This window comes from Macaca thibetana, chromosome 9 (assembly GCF_024542745.1).
Source record: "Macaca thibetana thibetana isolate TM-01 chromosome 9, ASM2454274v1, whole genome shotgun sequence".
Classification (NCBI taxonomy): Eukaryota; Metazoa; Chordata; class Mammalia; order Primates; family Cercopithecidae; genus Macaca; species Macaca thibetana.
Genome location: NC_065586.1, coordinates 118,495,977 through 118,517,683, shown reverse-complemented (window position 1 = coordinate 118,517,683; position 21,707 = coordinate 118,495,977). Strand labels below are relative to the sequence as shown.

Genomic DNA, 21,707 nt, shown 5'->3' with positions numbered 1-21,707 from the left:
CCAAACTTTGGTATCAGAAAGATACATTTCAAGTCTAATGTGACTCTGGACAAGTGGCTAAGTCGGTTTCCAAGCCTGTAGAATAGGAGAAGGATGTGACTATAAAAAGGAAAACAAAGGGGCCTTTGTGATGATGGAACTGTGCTGCATCTTGGCTGTATCAGTGTCAGTATCCTGGCTATAATACTGTATTAGTTTTTCAAGACATTGTTGGGGGAAAACTGAGTAAAGGGTACACAATATCTTTTCCTTTTCTTTCTTTTTGAGATGGTGTCTCATTATTTTGCCCAGGCTGATCTCAAACCCCTAAGCTCAAGTGTTCCAATGCCTCAGCTTCCTGAATAGCTGGGACTACAGGCGTGTGGGTCAACATTATTCTTACAGAAATAGAAACTGACAGGACATAATTAAAAAACCAAAACTTCATTTTCTAAACCCAGGTAAGTTCTTGGAAATAATTAAAGCTCTTTCCAAATAGGACCCAATACTAAATATTCCCCATTTTGAAAGTTCGGAAAGTTTTAATTCTTACGACTACATGTGAACCTGCAGTCATTTATATATAAAAAAATTATAATTTTTAAATGTTGGTTTAACTTTTGTATTAATTTCAAAACTATCCTAGGCAATCACATATCTTCTCTAATTTCCTATGATGGAGGCAATAAACAGACTCCAAATTACCAAATTTTAAATTTAGCAATGATATAACCAGAAGGTGGCGCTGTTACCACATGAATATACTGCAGTAAGGCACCATTAAATGTATCCAAAAATACAGATTTCATCAATCAAAATTGTAAATGCTAGTCTCAATTCAGCAATATTTTCAACGTGTGTCTTACTTGAGGTTTAAAACATACAATTTAATCATTTAAAAAATAGATAACATATACAAATCCTATATAAACTTCTAAACACAGAGACTTGGTATTAAGCTAGTCATATCTTTGCTTTTTGATACAAATATTTCTTGCCTCACCAACTGTTAACAGAACTTTTGATAAAGGTACAAGCACCACTTACAGAAAATTCCTGAACTGCAACTAGAAGTGAAAGAAAAGCTAAGAAAGGGATTTCCTTTTTGTTAAAGCAAAAATGTTTACAACTTTCCCTTATTTTGGGTTTAGGATAAAAACATTAAAAATACTTTTCAAAGGAAAAAAAATAAGTTGCATCAGTTAATAATAATTACCAAGACAGAGATAGCTTTTATCCAATTCCATTTTATATAACATAGAAAGTTAAGTTCTAAAACACAGACACTTGCCTAAAGTCACATACGGCAGAACTAGAGTTGAAGACAGACGCCAGGACGCCAGGTCTAAAACAGCCATTATATTCAGACCAATGAGACACTAGGCAAGAAGAAACTGTCATTACAAAAGGCAATATTTTTGCTTGAACCATGTATTGTTAGCCTAATTCTACTAGTCAAATTAGTTAGATATTTTCAAAAACGGACAAAATCTGTCCAGGAATAAGCTTTAAATAAAACTTACATAACCATAAAACACAGCTACTTACTTGGAGCAGCATCAACAAGACTATAGCAGCAGTGGACAAACACCATGGTAACAATCAGGTGTCCAAGACAAAATGGGAAAGAAAGGAACATTGGAACATCAGTCACTTTCAAGGAAGCGGGCTCCTGGACAAGTATGACTGAAATTGTTACCCAGGCTATCAGCACCTCCCATGGCTGGCGTGAACAAGAAAACATGGCTTACACATGCAATGGCACTTTTGGTAAGAAAATAATCTTTTAGAAAAATAGGTAGGTCATACTAAAAAATTAAAACCTCATTTGCTAAACCTAGATAAGTTCTTGGAAATAATTAAAAGCTCTTCCTAAATAGAACCAAATACTAAATGCTCCCCTTTTTGAAAGTGCTGAACATGCTGCAATAAAGGGGTACCAAACATAAACATATCCATGGTCTAACGGAACTATAGAAAACCTAACAGGTGAAACGCGGACACAAACCTCAAGGTCCTTGCATTCTAGGGCAAATGTGTTCCATCCATTTGTAGAAGCAGCATATCAGAACACACACAGGAAGTACATATGCTGCTGTTGCATGGCTAGACAGTCACAAGTCACTTGACTCAACAGAGATCTGAGGGTCTAAGACGAATAAAGCATTTCACACAACAAATGGCCTTCAGAAAAAGAGACTGAGAAGAAAAACAAACAAACACTAAGCCAATGTGTTTTGGAGAGGAGGTGCGGAATGCCATAGGTTATTAGGAAGCAACCTGGTATATGTGGCTGGATTACTCTAGCTACACCCTGAGCATAGATCCTAATGATGCTCCCAAGTACAGTGAGAAGCCAACAGTTACAGCTTCGTTGCTAATGTGCCCCATGGGCCAGGCAAATCCTCCTCCTTTCTGGGGTCTCAATCTATCTCAGTTAGCACTGATGGTGGGGGCTTGGCCTAGTTCATCTTTAAGATGTCATTCAGGTTTTCAGGAAAAAGCAACAGATGAAGATGTCTACTTTGATACCTAACCTGCACAATGACAGAAATAGGGTAGTCCAGGAGAGCCCCAACAGGACATAAATAGGTGAGCAGAGATACTGGTTCAAAGTCATTGCTGGCTAAATTTCAGAGGACAAGGTATGAACATGCCAGGGAAAAGCAGCAGGATCTGACAATGGATTGGACACAACAAGCAAAAGAAGGTATCTCGAATTATTGAAGGCAAGTTGCTTTAAGGAAAGAATATTCCAGAATTTCAAAAGTATGATTTAACAAACAGGCATATACTTTTCTCTAATGTTCACACATTCTACATTAATGCCTTGTCCTCACTAGAGAAATATTTAAGCTTTACCTGTGCACCAAGCACTGCACTAGGCCCTGTATATGGTGTTCACTGCAACAGACGTGTAACATTTATCACCAATAGGCAACATTTGCAAGGAGCAGCCTCTAACGCCTGGCAGTTTTCTGAGTGCATCTCAACTGCCCACGCGGAGATTAAGATGCCCTCTGCTTTCCGCCTTACATCATGCCGTCTAAATAATCACGGAGCACTGTAAGCAGCCCAGATGATTCACACGATGCTCTGAGGCTAACATATGATAATTTTGCTTTTGAAAACATGTTTTTAATTAAGAAAAATAAGCAACTTCTTTCCCCTATCAAAAAAAAATCATTTTTCCTTCTATAATTTCACATGAAGGGATGCCTTAAGAATTCACAGATCTGAAGTTTCTTATTCTTGCAAAGATGACCAAATAATTACTCAGTCCTTAAATATGTAAACTGAAGTCAATTAACCAAACACATCCCTAATCATTGTATTTACTTGTTCACACACGGGCTGAACCAAACAAAATGAGAAATAAGTCAGAATAAACTCTGTGCAGTTTATTCTCAAGTCAGTACAGTGTTCAACCAGTTTGACATATAAAGATAACAGACTTTAACAGTAAATGTTGGGAGGCACACATATATTCCCATTCTGAAAGAAGACATGTTATATATACAGGAAAAAAATGCAGCAAATATTAAGGTATTCAAAGTATTTTTTTTTGAACTCAGATGTGACATATTTACAAGAAAAGTGTGTACGTTTGAAAATAATTAAATAGTTTCCATAGACTTATAAAAGAATTGAGATAAATATTAGGAGACCCTGACAATCACAAGAACATTTTCCTATGCTATTGAACAAGGATAGTTCTATTTTTAAATGTCCCAAAATAGAGCTAATATTTTGCCACCATGAAATATATCAAATTGCAAATACCAAAATGTGCTAAAATGAACATGCAATGTGGAAGCTGTACCAAAATTAAACAGCATTAGAAATATTGCAAAGTGTCTATATTTAAGATTTCTCGGGTGTGTTCATGAAAAAGGAACTTTCAAAAAAGCCATTATAATGAATATATCAGCAGAAAAAGTGATAACTTATTAAAATCTCTTTACGCTATCACTTTCAAATGTAGCTGCAAAAGAGAAAAAATCCTAATATAACTTTAAAAAAATATTAGCTTATGAATAAAAAAGTTGAGTGGTGCATTCTTTATGCATACAGATTTTTAAACCGATACTGTATAATTCTAATATATCTTAACCTCTGGACCCCACTGCTGTAGTAGGAAATTTTTTCTCTGTCTCAGACAAGAAGTCATCTAAGAAAATGAAAACGAGAAATTTTCAGTGATATGTATGAATTCAAAACAAAACAGTACTGTAAAATGGCAAAATATAAAAATAGCAGCATATGAAATTCAAGACTGTTTTCTTAAAGCAAATGTTTAAGACTGAACCTCAAACACGGTACTTATGGGTCGGGTGCGGTGGCTCACGTCTGTAATCCCATCACTTTGGGAGGCTGAGACAGGTGGATCACCTGAGGTCAGGAGTTCGAGACCAGCCTGGCCAACACGGTGAAACCCCATCTCTACTAAAATACAAAAATTAGCCAGGTGTGATGGCATGCACTTGTAATCCTAGCTACTCGGGAAGCTGAGGCAGGAGAATTGTTTCAACCCAGGAGGCGGAGGTTGTAGTGAGCTGAGATCACACCGTTGCACTCCAGCCTGGGCAACAGAGCAAGAGTCCGTCTCAAAACAAAAACCAAACGGTACTTACTCAAACTGGTCTATAATTCAACACCAGAAACTAAAGATTCTTTAGAGAGGTGCTTTTATCTATATCCCTATGATTAAATGTATTCTCGAATTTGTTTTTTAAAACAAATATATTGCACAGGTAGTAGAATACCAGCATTCTGGTATCTCTAACATAAAATGCTATCTTATTTAACACATTAAACTATTCTACTGAAAATTAATTTTGTCCCAATGTTTAAAACCAGTCACGTAGGACTTTTAAGCACATTAATCTCAAAACATTCCTAAACAAGATGAAAAAACACAGGCACTTGAATATAGGCTATTAGTGACAAAAAGTAGAGGTCACAACAATTTCATGACTAAGGGCAGTTATGTCTTTACATATAAACTTGAGGTCTTTCACCAATCCAAATATAGAAATAAGAACTATTTACAAAACTTTGATAAGAAAATCAGATCTCCCAAAAATTTCCTACCAAATAATTTTTGCTGAATAAAGCACTGACTGCTCCAAGGCCTGATGAAGCTTTTTCAAACAAATGTCTAAGACACAGTTGTTTGAATTCTAGTTTTCTTCTTTTCTCTATGCTGATATAACCCACAACCCTTACTGTTGGTCTAATAATATCCTCCATGCAAAATAAGTCACCTCAAGATTCAGGGCATCAAAAATGGCTATAATTTCAAAATCATCCACATTGTTGTATAAATTTTACAGCACCACAAACATCATGAGTTTAGGTATCTTGGTTTGGCAATATTTCATGTGGTAATATTGACCAATAAGAATGTGTAAATATTGAACCTTTAATAGGAAGTCATTGTAGCATTTTTTAAATGACCAAAGTTATTAATAAGCATTTTTAATGTTTTAAGTTGTTAAACATTTAAACTGTCAAAATCACTAGGAAAAAAATATTACACATACATTGTGACCACCCGAATGAGAACACGCAATGCTTCAGACAGATAGTACTGAGATATTTTGGATTTTTCCTTTTTCTTTCTTTTTTAAAGAAATTATATTTAGTTTGGCCACTCCCTAGATTCTTGGTTTACCAGCTTATAAAGAGTACACCTAAGAGGCAGTATAATATACGCACTAAAAACCGTTTTCCCCTTTACCATCTTTGGCTAGAAGCCTCATGAAAGGAAACTGAGGACAGCAGAGGCAGGCAGGCTCTGTGCACTTCTGCCTCACACGTCACTGACCGGAAGGCTCGCGTCATCCAAGTCTACCAGGTCACAATCTTTTTCCTGAGGGCCATTTTTACTTTGAGGTTTTAACAGAGCTTGTTCAGTCACTTTGGAAGCTGGTTCTCTTGGAGAGACAGTCTGGACCTTGAAGTTCCCTGGCTTGACCTTGGCAAGAGATTCATAAAATCCTCGCTTCTCCATGGTAAAGGCTGAGACCAAAGAGTTGCTGCGAGAGGCTGTGGAATGTGAGGTGGTGGCGGCTGCGTTGGCAGGACGGAAAGCGTGTTTGGATTCTGAAGGACCGGGGGGATGCTCCTGCAAAAAGGAGTGGCAGTCAGACACAGTCAATCACTAATGACCAGGTTAGTAACTCAGCGTGAGACCTGATTCTCTGAAAAACAAACAGAACACACACACACACACATACACACAAGGCAGCAGCAGAAGCCATGCAGCATAAATGTGCAAGTTCTTTCCCAAAGCAATGCATTTTTAGAGGTGAGTTTAAAGCAATGATAGCCAAAAACCATTTCCACTAGGAAACCAGTTCCGTCACCAAAGCCGAATTTGGCAGCCTATGACACTTTGAAGATTCAGCCAACCTAAACTGAAATATAGTGTTCCAGCTGCAACTGAACTGTGTTTAAAAGAGAACCTCCCAGCTGTATCATTTTATTTAAGAGTATATTCTCAGTCAACACTAGGAATTATCCCACATATTTTAGAATGAAAAAAAAAATGAAAATACAGCCTATAACAATGAAAGGCCATATTTCTTTAATAAGGACGAATCAACATCTTTCAAACATTATTTTGCCGATAAGACTTAGTTTTTACTTCCCTGAATTTCACTGCAACCAATAATAACACAGTCTTTTCATTTTATACTTAATTTTAGTTCTGAATAGGTCACATATTCATATGGCTTAATATTTTAAAGGTAACAAAGGGTACACATTTATCATATTTTAAACTGTGGTGAAATAATTATCAGTTGTGAATGTTAATTTCAATATGCTTCTAACTAGATCAAATCTGAAGATATCCTTAAATATGACCATTCTAAATACATTGCTATGTACTAGTATATTATATTCATTTATGATACCAGTGCCTTTGAAATCAAAGTGCTACAAATTACCAAAACACTACGGAGTCCTATTAATGGCTAAATTTCAGAAATTTTTAAATGCCATGCAAACTATAGTAATGTATAGTTTATCCAATGCATATGCATGCATTAGTTTGCATATATTATTAGAACAATGGTGCATTTCATAGTATATCTTAAAATTTTTTAAATACATAAAATATAGAAATTGAAACTCTTGCAGCAGTTGAGTATATTAATTTTTATATGTTAATGTCTCTTTCTGTTAGTAAAGTTGTATGTTTTATTTTTATTTTTAAATACACATATCCAACCTGATGACTACAGTGAAACAGTTTGCGTTAGTATTGACAAAATCAGTTATGATAACTGCAAAAGGCAGTTTGGTTAACTCAACTTTCTATGATCAGTTGTAAGTAGTGAGTAAGTCTGGGCCCTCCACTAAGAAGGCACGTTTGCGTGAGAGCCCACATACGTGCTGCATTCACCAGCTCTTGATGTATACCTCTGTATACAAGGGTTCGACAGCCTTCTGGCCTGCCGCATCTGGAACACAGTGCAAAGCTAAGATTAGAGTTAACCTATACTGGGTAGAGGGAGGAAAAGAGAAAGTTCTGCTGACAGTCATAGCTAGATAGTCCAATTTGCCCCCACCACAAAGCACAAAACACAAACATCCTTCTCCAACTTTTCCTCTTCCCAACAGACATTGTTTTTGCAGAGAGTCTCATACTTGACTGCTGAAAAAGTCACATAAAATACAGGCAGTTACAAAATGAACATCTATGAAAGTGACTTCTTAGATATTTCAAAAAGGATATAAAGAGAATGACAATTAAGAAATCAGAAACATTGATTTCTATTATCTGTAGTTATCACTACCAGAAAATAAAAGGCAGTATTATTATACTATCAGAAAAAAATATTAAAAGTGTAAGTATCTAGCATATATATCATAGTAAATCTAGATGATAAAGGCTATCATGCTACATATGAGACTACTTTCTGCAGATGGCAGTGTTACATTTTAAGATACTTTAAATTTTCAGATCTGAGATCAGTGGCCAAAGTATTCCAAAGGCAAATCTAATTCTTATGTACTTGAATACAAGAAAAATCTTTTAAAAAATATTTCTGAGCAGAATGTTTAGTTGCATTTCAATTTTATTACCATACTACCACAAAGATAATTATGGTAGTTTTCAGAAGCAGGCTTTTAAAGCAGGTTTTAAGATGAGAATTAAAACATGAAATGGAAACACTGGGAACACTGAACTGCATTTAAGGCCCCAGCTGCTCAGTGATCGTATGGCATGGTTAAGCCAAAGGTAAAAAACAAAACAAAACAAAAAAACCTGAACTGAAATCAGAGGAAGTAAAGAGGAAATTGAGATGTTCACAAAACTGTGTAACTAAAAGTCTTACATGATCAGGCCACACATTATACTAAGAATCTGTCAAATTATGCCAAATCTAGAGCTACTGACAAGTAAGAACTCCTAAAACAAAGCAAGGAAATGTTTATTCTTTAGTTGCCCTGCTTGTGCATTTAACACAATACAATGCACAGAAAGTTATGTATACGTAACACTACAACGAAGCATTAAATTAAAAATGCATTATTTTTTGCAAGTTCAATTGGTATAAAAGTCAACATGCAAATAAATCTCAATAAAGAAAGAAACCAGGTGGATTGGGAGAGAGGAAGGAAAACAATTTAACAGGATGGGGGGCACCCAAGGGAGTATCACCCCAGAGGGCAGGAAACCTACAGAAGATGCGGATCTGCCGGGCCCCCGCTGGGCTACAATGGCGCCAGAGACTGCTTTAATCCAACTGTGCATCTCTTCAGGGCTATCAGCCTAAAGGAAAAAAGAACTCATTCAAACAATTTTTCCTCAAAATCACCTTCCACTTCTATAAAGCCAATGTATTTATTTTGGTAACTTAAATACTGTCATCAATAAAATCACTCTAAGGCAACTGTTTCCAAAAAAATTTAGAAATCATTTTTTAAAACCAGGTTTTGCTAGGTCTTAACTATGCAGAGACATAAATTGAGCATTTCAATGTCAAGATCAGACCCATCAAAAGGCGTCAATAATGAATACCTCCAGAGAGAAAACAAGGAGAGGAGGAAGGCAAAGAAAAACCCTTCTTATTTCACTCTATCTACTGCTACACTGTCTGAATCCGCTACAAGAATATTTATGTAGTTGTGTAATTTTTTAAAATTCTGACATTCTTTTACATATTATTTTTCTGGAAATAATTTCTAGTAGTACCCTAAAGCCTACAACAAGTATTGACAGATAGGTCTGGCTTTCAATGTGAATTTTAAACCTTACTATGTAAATAAGGCCCCAAGCGGGCTGCAGATATACTGCCTCTTGTTTCTAGATTCTAGAATCCCTTATACTTCTCGAATCTAGAAATATGAAAAAATTTTAAATGCAGGACATTTTTGAATAAGTAATATTAATAAAGACTTTAAAAAAAAAAAAAAAAACTAAAAGTAGCCAAAGGTAGAGTATACTTCATTCCTTACTAATGGAAATACAATTCTAGAAATCAATTTGACAAAACAGAAAGGGTCATGCTCTGATAGTTAATCTCACTCTAGAAACTTACCCTAAATAATTCAGGCAAAGTAATGCACAAAGACGTTTTTCATCACATCGTTTATTGCAATAAATGTACAAAAACTATGCATATAAATGTTCAGCAACAGAGTAATACAGAAACAATTTACTAGTGGAACATCAATACAGTGGAGTATGGTGCAGTTCTAAAAGGTTTTCAGATAATTTTTAATGACATGGGAAAAAAATAACAACATAAGAAACAAATAGGATATAACGCTATATTTAGTATGACCCCACCTACTATAAAAATATATACCTTAAGAAAGGGAGCAAAATCATAAGAATGGTTGCCTCAATGTGGGACTGAGTGTTTTATAAACCACATTTTTCTGAAATCTTTCTATATTTTCCAAGTTTTCTGGAATAAGCATATTTAACTTCAATAAAACAAAAATAAATCATCCTTTGTTTTTTTTTTTTGTTTTTTTTTTGAGACAGGGTCTCTGTCACCTAGGCTGGAGTGCAGTAACACGATCTCAGCTCACTGCAACCTCCACCTCCTGGGTTCAAGCGATTCTTGTGTCTCAGCCTCCCAAGTAGCTAGGATTACAAGCCTGCACCACCACAGCTGGCTAATGTTTGTATTTTTAGTAGAGATGGGGTTTTGCCATGTTGCCCAGGCTGGTCTCGAACTCCTGGACTCAAGCAATGTGCCTGCCTTGGACTCCCAAAGTGCTGGGACTACAGGTGTGAGCCATGATACCCGGCCCAAATCGTTTTTTAAAATTTTCCATTTAAATAATTCAATGAGGTATGCGAAAAGTACAATTTAAATACAGGATGCCTAGTATTAGCGAAACTATATAAATCTACTGTCTACTTTTACTATGGGTTTTTTTAATAAGGTTACCAAAAAATGATATAATAGAAAAATCAAAATTCTAAAATATGTGCAAAAATAATTCAACCTGAAAGTACACACTTAACATCTAAATTAAAAGCATTTCCCTTTCTCTAAATACTTAGTTCTAGTTCACTAATTCATAACAAATACTCCCACTTCCTGAACATATAACCCCACCAATAACTCTATATATAGCATCCTTTTATTAAGCTGGTAAATTACAGTTGTCATATTTTTTTAACCTCAAGTGCTTATTTATGCTTATTTCACCTCTAAAATTATTAATTTCTTGTCAAGAGGATCTATTAATTGCCAAATAAGTATCTTACCTGGACATAGAAAGTTCGAGATGTTGTTACAATTTCAAAGAGGTTGTCCCTCATCATTATGTCACTGTATGAAAAAAAAAATCCAATTATAGTAAAATAGCAGTTGTTTGACAGTTTCTCTTTCATTTGTTTACCCAGTACCCAGTATGTGTCAATAAATAAAGGAGGTAAAGTACTGATTTGACAAATACAAATTATCTTTTCCCATTTATTTTCATGTAAGATTTTACATATTTTATGTAGTTTTACTTTTAGAAAAAGTTCATAAAGCAACTTTAAAGTTCAGAGTTTTCAGTAATCAGTTTGGTGAAACACTGTCACAGTTAACACATTTTCTTGTAAAGCTCTATTCTACTGCATCTTTTAAACACTAAAATTAATACATCAATTTGTCAAATCTGAGGGTCTAACCATAAGTTGTTCACATTAAATTTATTCCTTTCCATTAATAAGCTGTTTCAGTATTTTTAGTTTTCAAAGAAACAAATAAAGGATTCTTTCCTAATTTTTAGTTTTCAAATGAACAGAACAGTTCAATACTTCAATCTAAGGGTTTTGAAAATTCCAGCATATCTCAACTATAAAGAGTTAAAAATAAATACAATTAATATGGAAAAATGTAATCTGTAAGTACATTACTCAAACTAAGGCACTACTCTGTGTTTATAAGTTGTACCAGGCATCAAGTCAGAGTGGTTCCTTACCTTTGCTTACATTCCTGGACTTTATGAACCTCTTTAAGTGGTATTACGCGAAGAGGTTCCTTTTCCTGGCAAATAAATAAATAAATAAATAAATAACAGATACATGATGTTTATTCTTAAAATCCTTTCAAACGTTAGCTGTCTTATTTGGAGACCCATGTGAAAATCATACTTCTTTGCTGAAACACATCTCAGAAATAAATCTACCTTCTTAAACCATCCAGCATCTGAACAGCTCAAACACTATAACCTTATATACACTGTTGTTTGAAAGAAGAAAAACTGCATACGGGCCTTATTCACGTTATTTCTGACCTTAAGGGCAGTGTAGCTTATTAAAAGCTAGTAGCCATCAGACTTTCCCTGACGGACCCACATACCAGTACGCGCAGCACCTCCTTTTCCGGAATGTCACTTTGATATACAAGGCAGCAGAGCAAATGCACATCCTGCTTCTTTGACTTAAATTTGTTATTTTACAAATATCACTTGTATATAAATACAAAATTGAACATTTACTAAGCGCTGAGACATCTGCTAGGTTTTAATTTTTATCTCACACTTTCCACAACCTTACAACACATGTACCTACTATTCATGTGCTGAAACTGCGGATTAGACATGTTAAGTATCTCACCCAAGGTTACAAAGTAGATATAAGATACAAATATAAAATAAAACTGGTTCCTAATAGCGTATTTCTAGTATACATTCCATAAAATACAATATACATATTTCATTGAATATGACAGCATGAAATTAAGACATATCATTACTTTATGTAGCACCAAAAATAAAACTAAACCATGACAGAGCGTTTTTTGTTTGTTTGTTTTGTTTTTTGAGACAGAGTTTTGCTCTTGTTGCCCAGGCTGGAGTGCAATGGCGTGATCTCGGCTCACTGCAACCTCTGCCTCCTGGGTTCAAGGGGATTCTCCTGCCTCAGCCTCCCAAGTAGCTGAAATTACAGGCGCCCGCCACCACGCCCAGCTAATTTTTGCATTTTTATTAGAGACGGGGTTTTACCATGTTGGCCAGACTGGTCTCAAACTCCTGACCCCTGGTGATCCGCCCACCTCAGCCTCCCAAAGTGCTGGGATTACAGGCGTGAGCCACTGCGCCCAGCCAGGAGTGCTTTTTTTTAAAAAAAAAAATCACAGATCTTTTAAAAAAAGTTTTACAAAATAGTTTAATTATGAAATAATTTATCACTTAATGAGATTTAGAAAAATAGTACAAAGAATTTCTGTATAACCTACACCTTGTTTTCTAAGCTGTTAATATTTTACATCTGCTTTATCATTATCTGTTTATGTTTATATATGTGCGTGAGAGAGTATATGTATATATATAGATTCCTGAAATGCTTGAAGGTAAGTTGTAAATATGATGTATCTTTACTAAATACTTCAGTGTGTATTTCCTAAAACATAGATGTGCCCTTGCATAACCACAGTGCAATTATGAAAACTGGAAACTCAATACTGATGCAATACTATAATCTACAGACCATCTTCAGATTTCATTAACTGCCCTACTCGTATTCTTTAGAGCACAAAAACTATTTTCTGATCCAGAGTTAAATCCAGGATCATACCATGTATGTAGCTGTCATGTCCCCTTTAACTGTAGAATAGTTCTTCATTCGTTTTTCAGAGTTTAAAAAAGTCCAGGCCAGTTATTTTTGTAGAACACTTGCCAGTTTGAGTTTGTCTGACATTCGTGCTGAGATTCAGGTTATACATTTTTGACAGGAAGCCACAGGCATGACACTGTTCTTCTCAGTGGACCACTATTAGGACGTACACACCCGATGGTGGCTTGTCCTGTCACTGGGGTGTTAACCCTGATCTCTTGCTTAAGGCCATGTTTGCCAGTAACTGTAAAATTACTTTTTCTCTTTGTCATTGTTAAGTATCTTGTGGGGAGATACTTGGAGCCTATAATAATACCAGGTTTCCCATCATAATTTTGCAACTAGTTTTATCAAACACTGAAAACTCCTGCTTGAAACCATTACTAGTGGCTGCCAAATGGTGGTTTTTCTAACCCCATCAATCTATCTACATATATTAAATAGAATTTTACTCTAAGGAAATATTTTTCCTTCTCCATTTAGTTATTCATGACTTATTTTATTCTATGGGTTATATTCCATTACTATAATTACTTATCTTGTTTTTAAATTGTCTGCATTTTGGTCAGTCCCTTCAAGGTAATTTCTGTGTCCTTTTGACATGTTCCATTCATTCTCTAAGCCACTTCCTTATTCTCTGGCACAACTTCACTTTCTGAGCTGTTTGTACTTTATACGCCCCAACTCTGAAATCAGTCACATCGCCGAGGGTTCCTGATTCCTTTTGTTTACAGAATGGCATTTACACTTGCTTTTGGGAAGGGTAGGTGGGGATTTGCCAATCTCTTCACTCAGCCACAACCTTCTCATGACAGATGAGAATATTTCATTGCAGTTTTAATTTGCATTTCTCTAATTATCAGTGATGCTGAATTTTTTAAATATTTTAAGATCTATTTAAATTTTTAAATGAATTGTCTATTCATGTCTTTTGTTCATTTGCCTACCAGATATTTTCCCCTCCATTTTCTTTTTTTAATCTTTGAAACAAACATTAATTTATACAAGGATTGAAAATACAGCACAAAGAACTAATTTTCCTGAACCATTTCAGAGTGAGTTGCTGACCTGTCCCACATGACCCCTGAATACTTTTCCTACAAAGACATTCTTTTACATAATCACAATACAACCATCAGAATCAGAAAACTGTGCCCAAAATGTCTTTTATTAGAGCAAAAGGATTCAGTTCAGAAGCACGAACACCATCTGCTTGTCAAATATTTTCTTTCCCTCAGTCTGGAACAGTTCCTCATTACTTCCTTGACTTTCATAATCTTCACTCTATGAAGACTGCAAGGTAGTTATTTTGTAGAATTTCCCTCATTTGGGTGTGCCTCATGATGGGATTCTGATTACATACCTTGGGCAGGGGTATCACAGAAGTGATGCTGTCTTCGTCTTCCGCTGTCCTGTCAGGTGATTTCAATTTATCTCATTACCAATGACATTCACTTTAATCATCTGACCAACCTGAGTAGTGGTATCTGCCAGGTTTCCTCATTGTAATGCTATTCTTTTCCCCCTTGTACAATACTTAATACCTATTTTAGTAGATAGGTACTTTGAAACTATGTAAATATCTTATTCCTCATCATACATATAGATATACATCCATTCATCAAAAAGTATTGTTTCTCTGAACAAGATTTGGCTTCTATTATCCTTAACATAGTTCTTGATTTTATCAGTGTGTATGTGACCATTCTCCCATCTCTACCACCACCCCTTCCCCATGTGGATGCCCTTCTCTCCCTACTCCACGTGGGGCTAACCCCCCAAGAGGACAGCCTCCTTGTCCTGCAGAGGCTCTGACACCCACACAAGGCTGCAATGGTCCCTCTTGGATGCCTATGTTGCTTTGCCTCACCTAATAAACAGGGGTCTGAATTGTTTGGGATTGATGGAAGGAAAAGAGGGCAAAGTAGGTGAGGAAAAATCCCCTCAGTTTTTAAGATTCCTTATAAGTTTTATCTCTAATATATGTTGCAAATATTTTCACCAGTTTTTCGGCTGTGCATTTAAGTCTTTTATACTTATTTTTAAATTTTTTAAATGATCTTTTAGAGACACACACTGAGATATTTACGGATGAAATGGAATATCTAGGATTTGCCTCAAAATATGAAGCAGGAGGTGGGTGGTGAAACAGAAGAAACAAGACGAGCTGAGCCATATGTTAACAATTATGACATCTAGGTGATGGGTGTATGCAGGTTCCATGTATTATTTCTGTCTACTGAAAGTGTATGTTTACACTTTTCCATGATGAAAAGGTTTTTTAAAAGAGCCCATTTACACTTTAAACATTTTTATCATGTATTATTCTTGAGCATATATAAAAAAGAAAAATATAAACAAGATAAACTGGTTACAGTTTTTAAGATTTCACATTCAGATTCCAGATCTTCTGAATCACTTTTTGACTTAGAGCCACCAATGTCCATGTTTTTCACTCCAAGTCATTCTTTGTGCCAAAAAGAGTGTTGGTGATGCAGCATTTAAGAATGCTTCATGGTGTCCCTGAGATTTCCTCCCAAGCTGCCAGCACCCTTTCCTGCACATGCTGATGCCGGTGTCTTCTGGATTTTACCCAAAGGTACTGTGCATATGGCAAGCAGTCAACTACAGCACAGCTGCAGCCTGGCTGCCCCTCACCCTTAGCAACTCTAAGACATACCGTTAAGATTTCAGAAATGTTAAAACTGGGGGACAGGGAGCTGAGACAAGAACTATTACAGAAATACTAAGTTTTGAAAACCTGTATGCTGGGCATTATTCTGTGAAATTTGAGAGGAAGAACAAAGAACTACCAGAGGAGATAAACTATACCCTGTAAAACTAGGAAAACTTAAGTATAGTTATAATTACTGACCTTTAAAGGTTTTCGGCTTTATCTGCAATTTCTAAATACTAAAAATAATCCAAATTATTAAAACTACTGTTGATGATGGGGGCACATGTCAATTTCCCCATCAAAACTGAACTCCTGAAGGCCAGAGAACTTTGCTAATTATTCTCTTTTATTTCCAGTTCCCAGAAGAGTGCACCAAGTTCATGGAGAGCTCAATGAATGTCTGTTGCATGAATGACTCTTCCCAGGAGTATTGGCATTAAATAAAATCAATGAGACAACCTGCTAACCAAGCACAAGTGTAGCCTCTGAGACAACAAGGCAGATACTTTCTGAACCAAGTAACTACTACTTCCAGTTGAGGCTCTTAAGCTTTGAGAAAGCCCCATGCTAAAATGACTCTTCTGGCTATGCTATGCCATTTTTCATTCATTCAAAGACATTTATTATCTACCAAGTGCCAGACCCTGTGATCATAAAAGACTACAAGAGTCTTTACCCTTAAGAAGCTCATTTAATTTAGTTGCAAAGACAAGAATGCACGTGACTGCCAAACCCTGGGAAGAACATTATGATACAAGTATGCACAGGGTACTACAGGGCACATAAGGAGAAGACACTTAACCCAGAGTCTAAAAGTTTCCCAGAAGAGCTGACTCCTGAGGTGAATCTTAAAATATTCCCTTCCTATACACTAGTGCTCTGCTAGCAAATACAGTGGCCATTGTGTGTAATGATGTAAATTTAAATTAATTAAAATGAAATAAAGTCAGTTCCTCAGCCACACTAGCCACATTTCCAGCACTCAACAGCTACATGTAGCTAGTGCCCTTGGACAATACAGATACGGCACATTTCCATTTGTGCAGAAAGTTCTAATGGACGATGCTGTTCTGGTGACTTCATTCAAATAAAGCATAAGGTTCCCCTCTCAAAGGTCCCACACAAAAAGAAGAGTTAGGATAAACATTTATACTACAGAATTGCACTCAATTTATCCAAAAAGCTATTTCAGGACTCAGGTCACCCTACAATACTTTAAATAAGGATGCAACTCAAACAAGGCAAATAGGGAATTGCAATTTCTGATTCTACCTTCAGGGAGGATAAAAACATCTTATGTGAAGTGATTTATGAGTCAATGTGAAATACGTAAGGAAAATCTCAAGAGAAGGTAGAAATACAGAGGGTTAAATGTTGACTTTTACAGATAGAATTCTTTACACCACTTTCGGCACTGTAATGTTACTCTTTTTCAGCCTTTGTATAATACTTAATACCTATTTTAGTAGATAGGTACTTTGAAACTATGCAAATATCTAATTCCTCATCATACATACAAATATACATTCATTCACCAAAAAGTATTATTTCTCTGACAAGACTTGGCTTCTATTATCCTTAATATAGTTCCTGATTTTATCAATCAGTGTGTATGTGACCATTCTCCCATCTCTGCCACCACCCCTTCCCCATGTGGATGTCCTTCTCTCCCTACTCCGCGTGGGGCTAACCCCCCAAGAGGACAGCCCCTTTAGTGGAAATTTATAGACTACAGGATTCTCAGATCTTCAGATCTTTCAAGGTAGAATGCCGCTTTGAAGATAGGATCTTTTTACTTAACAATGTATTTAAGAAAAATATCATTAACCAAAAGCATCACAGCCAAATAAACTGTATGTACCTCTAAAAACTAGACTTATTCTAAAACTAGAGAACAGTACAAGAAATTACATATAATCACTACAATGCAACACTTTTCAAACATTCTTACAGCAACATTTATGACATAACAACATACCAGTTCAGATTTGAAGTAGCCTATTGTGTTTTCATCCAACTGAAAATATCTTCTCTTCCAGTTTTTCATCTACCGGAGATGAACACAGACATAAGACTTGTGTTTCTAAGAATGTCAAATGTTAGTCACCACTTAATTACCCTGATATGAATCCACAATCAGACATGCCAAGCACTAAAAAATCTCATTACTTCCCTTAGAGATGCGATAAATTAAACCTCATCCCTCTCTAGCTACCCAGGCTTTGAATTCCTAATTCAATTTTTGGTGCCTGGCTTTCATCTTTTATTGTATGATTTTATGTGGGGTTTTTTTTTTTTGTTTTGTTTTGTTTTTTTTTTTTTTTTTTTTTGAGACAGAGTCTTGCTCTGTCACCCAGGCTGGAGTGCAATGGCGCGATCTCGGCTCACTACAACCTCTGTCTTCCAGGTTCAAGCAATTCTCCTGCGTCAGCCTCCCAAGTAGCTGGGATTACAGGCGCCTGCCACTATTCCTAGCTAATTTTTGTATTTTTAGTAGAGACAGTGTTTCACCATGTGAGTCAGGCTAGTCTCAAACTCCCGACCTCAGATGATCCACCCACCTTGGCCTCCTAAAATGCTGGGATTACACGCGTGAGCCACCGTGCCCAGCCTATTTCATATCTTTAGTGTTACAACTTTTTTTTTTTTTAAAAGCACCTCCCCTTCCTCCTACTCCCCACCCCGCCCCCGCCCGCCCCATGTAAAGAGCAAACACAGGAAATGTTATTAAACCACATCAAGTTTCTCCATCTGTAAAAATGCATGAATTCTTCCACAAGTACTTTATACGTAGTAGTAAAGCACTAAATATTTAATAAAGTAAACCTATTTTGTACACACATTTTTGTCAATAAAATATAGTTCTTGCAAAAGCACTTAAGTATCTCTGACTGGTATTTTGGACTTAAGAGTAAAACAAAAAGGAACCATCAGACTATGATGTTCAGTTTGTGTAAATTAGGGCTTTCAATCTACACACAACAGAGCATCACAGCCTGATGAGAATTCTGACTCTACCCGCAGACATTGTACAGTAAGAAAACCCTGCCCTCACCGGCATTTTTGTCCTCAGCCTAAAGCAGGTCAAACAGGTGAAAGGACATTCCCCTGGCTGCCCTAAAACAATTAAGAGTTGCCAAAAAGTGATGAGAAATCAAACAGAACCACCAAAATAATTTTTAAGTATTTCTTTACTCAGACTTAAACACTTCCAAACTTCACAGTTAATTTTCTCATGAAATTCTAAAGATTTAGTTCACACAGAAAGAATGGCTTAAATACTAAGGTATGTCGCAACCTTAGAAATACTGGTAAATTTACTTGCTCTTGCAAAAAATTCATCATGGAACTATGTGGGAATACCTGGGCTAACCCATAACAGCTTTTACTAAGTACCAGGTGCTGTGCAAAGGGAAATACACCTTTTTTATTTACATCTCTTAAAAAAACAAAAACAAAACAAAATCCTAGATGGTAGGTTTTATATGATATTCCTTAAGACAGAAACTGAGGGCCTGAGAGGTTAAGTAAGTAGCCCAAGGTCAGAGAGCTTACCACTGAGGTCAGCCCAATGCCTAATCAAGGAAGAGACCCTCCTATGCCCCACTCTTTCTCCTGCCCCTGGCCTGCCATCTCCCCACTAAAGCTCTCGATCCCTGACCCACTCCTGAGGATGAGTAGAGATCAATAGAAAAACTTTCTCTTTCCCTGACCCACTCCCGAGGATGAGCGGAGATCAATAGAAAAACTTTCTAAAACATTAAACTGTTAGGAAAGCTCATTTAAACTGAAAGTCAGTGGTAATGGGCATTAACTTTCCCGGCCCCGTGCAAACCAAGCAAATAACAGCATTGAATTATAAACATAGAATATTCCCTATTTTATCTCCTGACTCTCCTCAGCATGCTGGTCTCTCACTTTGGGTCTTTCATAAAATAAAGCAATTTCCATGTTAATTTGAGTTTGCTAGAACATAATCCTTTTTCATTATTTCATGTATTTTGTTAAGCTACTCACCACTGCTCCTTGTTTTACACAATATCCAGCTTTGATAACTGCACTATCTTGAGGTGGTTTAGGAGTAAAGTAAGGAAGATGGCTTTGTGACCGTTTCAGATTATTTCTGTCAATTCTTTCACCACATTCATTTACTTCTTCTTTCTAAAATGAAGCACAATAAATAATTTTCTTGCTTGTTTAGCATACTTTTATTTCATGCTATCCCAGTAGAAAAATCTTAAAATCCACCTTAGATTAGTTAGAAACAGATTTTTGAAGGGTTTTCTAATTAATCTGATATACTTACTCATAATTTTCCTGTCACTGATTAAAGCACAAATTTCTGTTCCTCTTGTTCTGCACAAGTCCTGCCACCAGTGCTCTTTTTTGGGGAAGGAGTTAACTTTTTATTTTGAAATAATTACACAGATTCACCAGAAGCCGCCCAAAAAAAGTACAACAGGTCCTATGTACCCTTTCACTAGTTTCCCCTCAAAGGGAAACTGTGTAACATTATCAAAAACAAGAAAATGACATCGGCACAACCCACACACTATATTCGGATTCCACTAGCTTTACACACATTCGTTTGTCTATGTGTGTCTATACAGTTCTAGGCAGTTTTATCACATGTGTAGATCTGTGTAATTACCACCACATTTAAGACCCAGAATTGGTCATCACCCCAAGGCTCCCTTGTAAACTTTAGAGCCCCTACCCCTAAATCACTTGGCAACCACTAATCTGTTCTCCAAGACTATAATTTTGACATTTTGAAAATATAATGTAAATGGAAACAAACAGGTTATCTTTTGAGATTACCGATTATCTTTTTTCACTCAGCATAATTCTCTAGAGATTCGTCCAGGTTGTTCCTTATATCTAGAGTTCATTCCTTTTTATTGCTGTATTTCCATGGTATGGATGGATGACCAGTTGTTTAACTGTTCACCCATTAAAGGACATTTGAGTTGTTTCCCGCTTTTAGCTATTAGGAAAAAACTGCTATCAACATTCACGCACAAGTTTCTATGTGAACATAATTTTCCCTTTCTCTACGATAAATGCCTAGGCCTGCAAATGCTGGGTTGTATAGTAATCACAAGCTTACTTTTATTAAAAACAACCACCAAAAAAAAAAAAAAAAACACCAAACTGTTTTTCAGAGTGGCTATACGAATTTTCATTCCCACCAGCAACACCTGAGAGATGTTTCTCCTCATCCTTGACAGCATTTGTGTTGTCACTTTTATTTTAGCCATTCTGATAGTGTGCAGTCATCTCTCATTGTGCTCTTACTTTGTATTTTTTCCCTACTAGCTAATGATGGTGAACATCTTTTCATGTGCTTGCTTACCATCTGTGTATCTTTTATCTTTTGATGAAATATCTGTTCATGAATTTTCTAACTGGATTTCTTGGGTTTTTTACTGTTGGGTTCTGAGTTCTTTTTATGTTCTAGATAAAAGTCCTTTGTTGGACATGTGGTTTGCAAATTTTTCTCCTGGTTTGTAGCTTTTCATCCTCTTAAGAAGGGCTTTCATAGAGCAAGTATTTTTTATTTTGATGAGATCCAATTTACCAATTTTTGCCCTTTACAATAGATATATATTATTTTATAATTTTTAAAACTATACTACAAAATAAATGATGCAATAAACTTCTCTGAGAGTTTTAAAATTACACCCCCCCCATTAAATCCTAGAAAGGACTGATCTATACCAAAATTACAATGCAACAAAATCTTAACTCTAGACAAAATTAAAACAGCCGCAGATACTAACTAATACAATATCTTAACACAACTACAGGAAAATAGTCTTACCCCTTATGTCAACATAGGTCATAATACCAGTGAAAGCAGCTTAATCTAGCTACATAGTAACCAGAAGGTTAATAGTTTAAAATCATTACTTTTGGAAAAAGTAAACACACAATTCTAGTTCATTTTTTAATCCAATTTTGGTG

At 36.0% G+C, this 21,707-nt stretch overlaps 1 protein-coding gene across 9 annotated transcripts in view; it reads right to left on the bottom strand.

Moving 5' to 3' along the window:
- Positions 1–3,365: 3,365 nt before the first annotated feature.
- PLEKHA1 (pleckstrin homology domain containing A1) overlaps positions 3,366–21,707 on the bottom strand; it is a 57,777-nt gene continuing 39,435 nt past the window's right edge. For 5 of the 9 annotated variants that reach the window (XM_050805682.1, XM_050805683.1, XM_050805684.1 and 2 more), the window contains 6 exons: positions 19,758–19,901; positions 17,719–17,787; positions 11,428–11,492; positions 10,724–10,787; positions 8,678–8,767; positions 3,366–6,109 (listed from right to left, as the gene is read on the bottom strand). In XM_050805682.1, the coding sequence (XP_050661639.1) occupies positions 5,795–6,109; positions 8,678–8,767; positions 10,724–10,787; positions 11,428–11,492; positions 17,719–17,787; positions 19,758–19,901 (747 nt within the window). In that variant the 3' untranslated portion in view covers positions 3,366–5,794. Of the gene's footprint in view, positions 6,110–7,302; positions 7,452–8,677; positions 8,768–10,723; positions 10,788–11,427; positions 11,493–17,718; positions 17,788–19,757; positions 19,902–21,707 lie in introns of those variants that run through there. The other 4 variants (XM_050805685.1, XM_050805686.1, XM_050805687.1 and 1 more) reach the window with 4 other exon arrangements.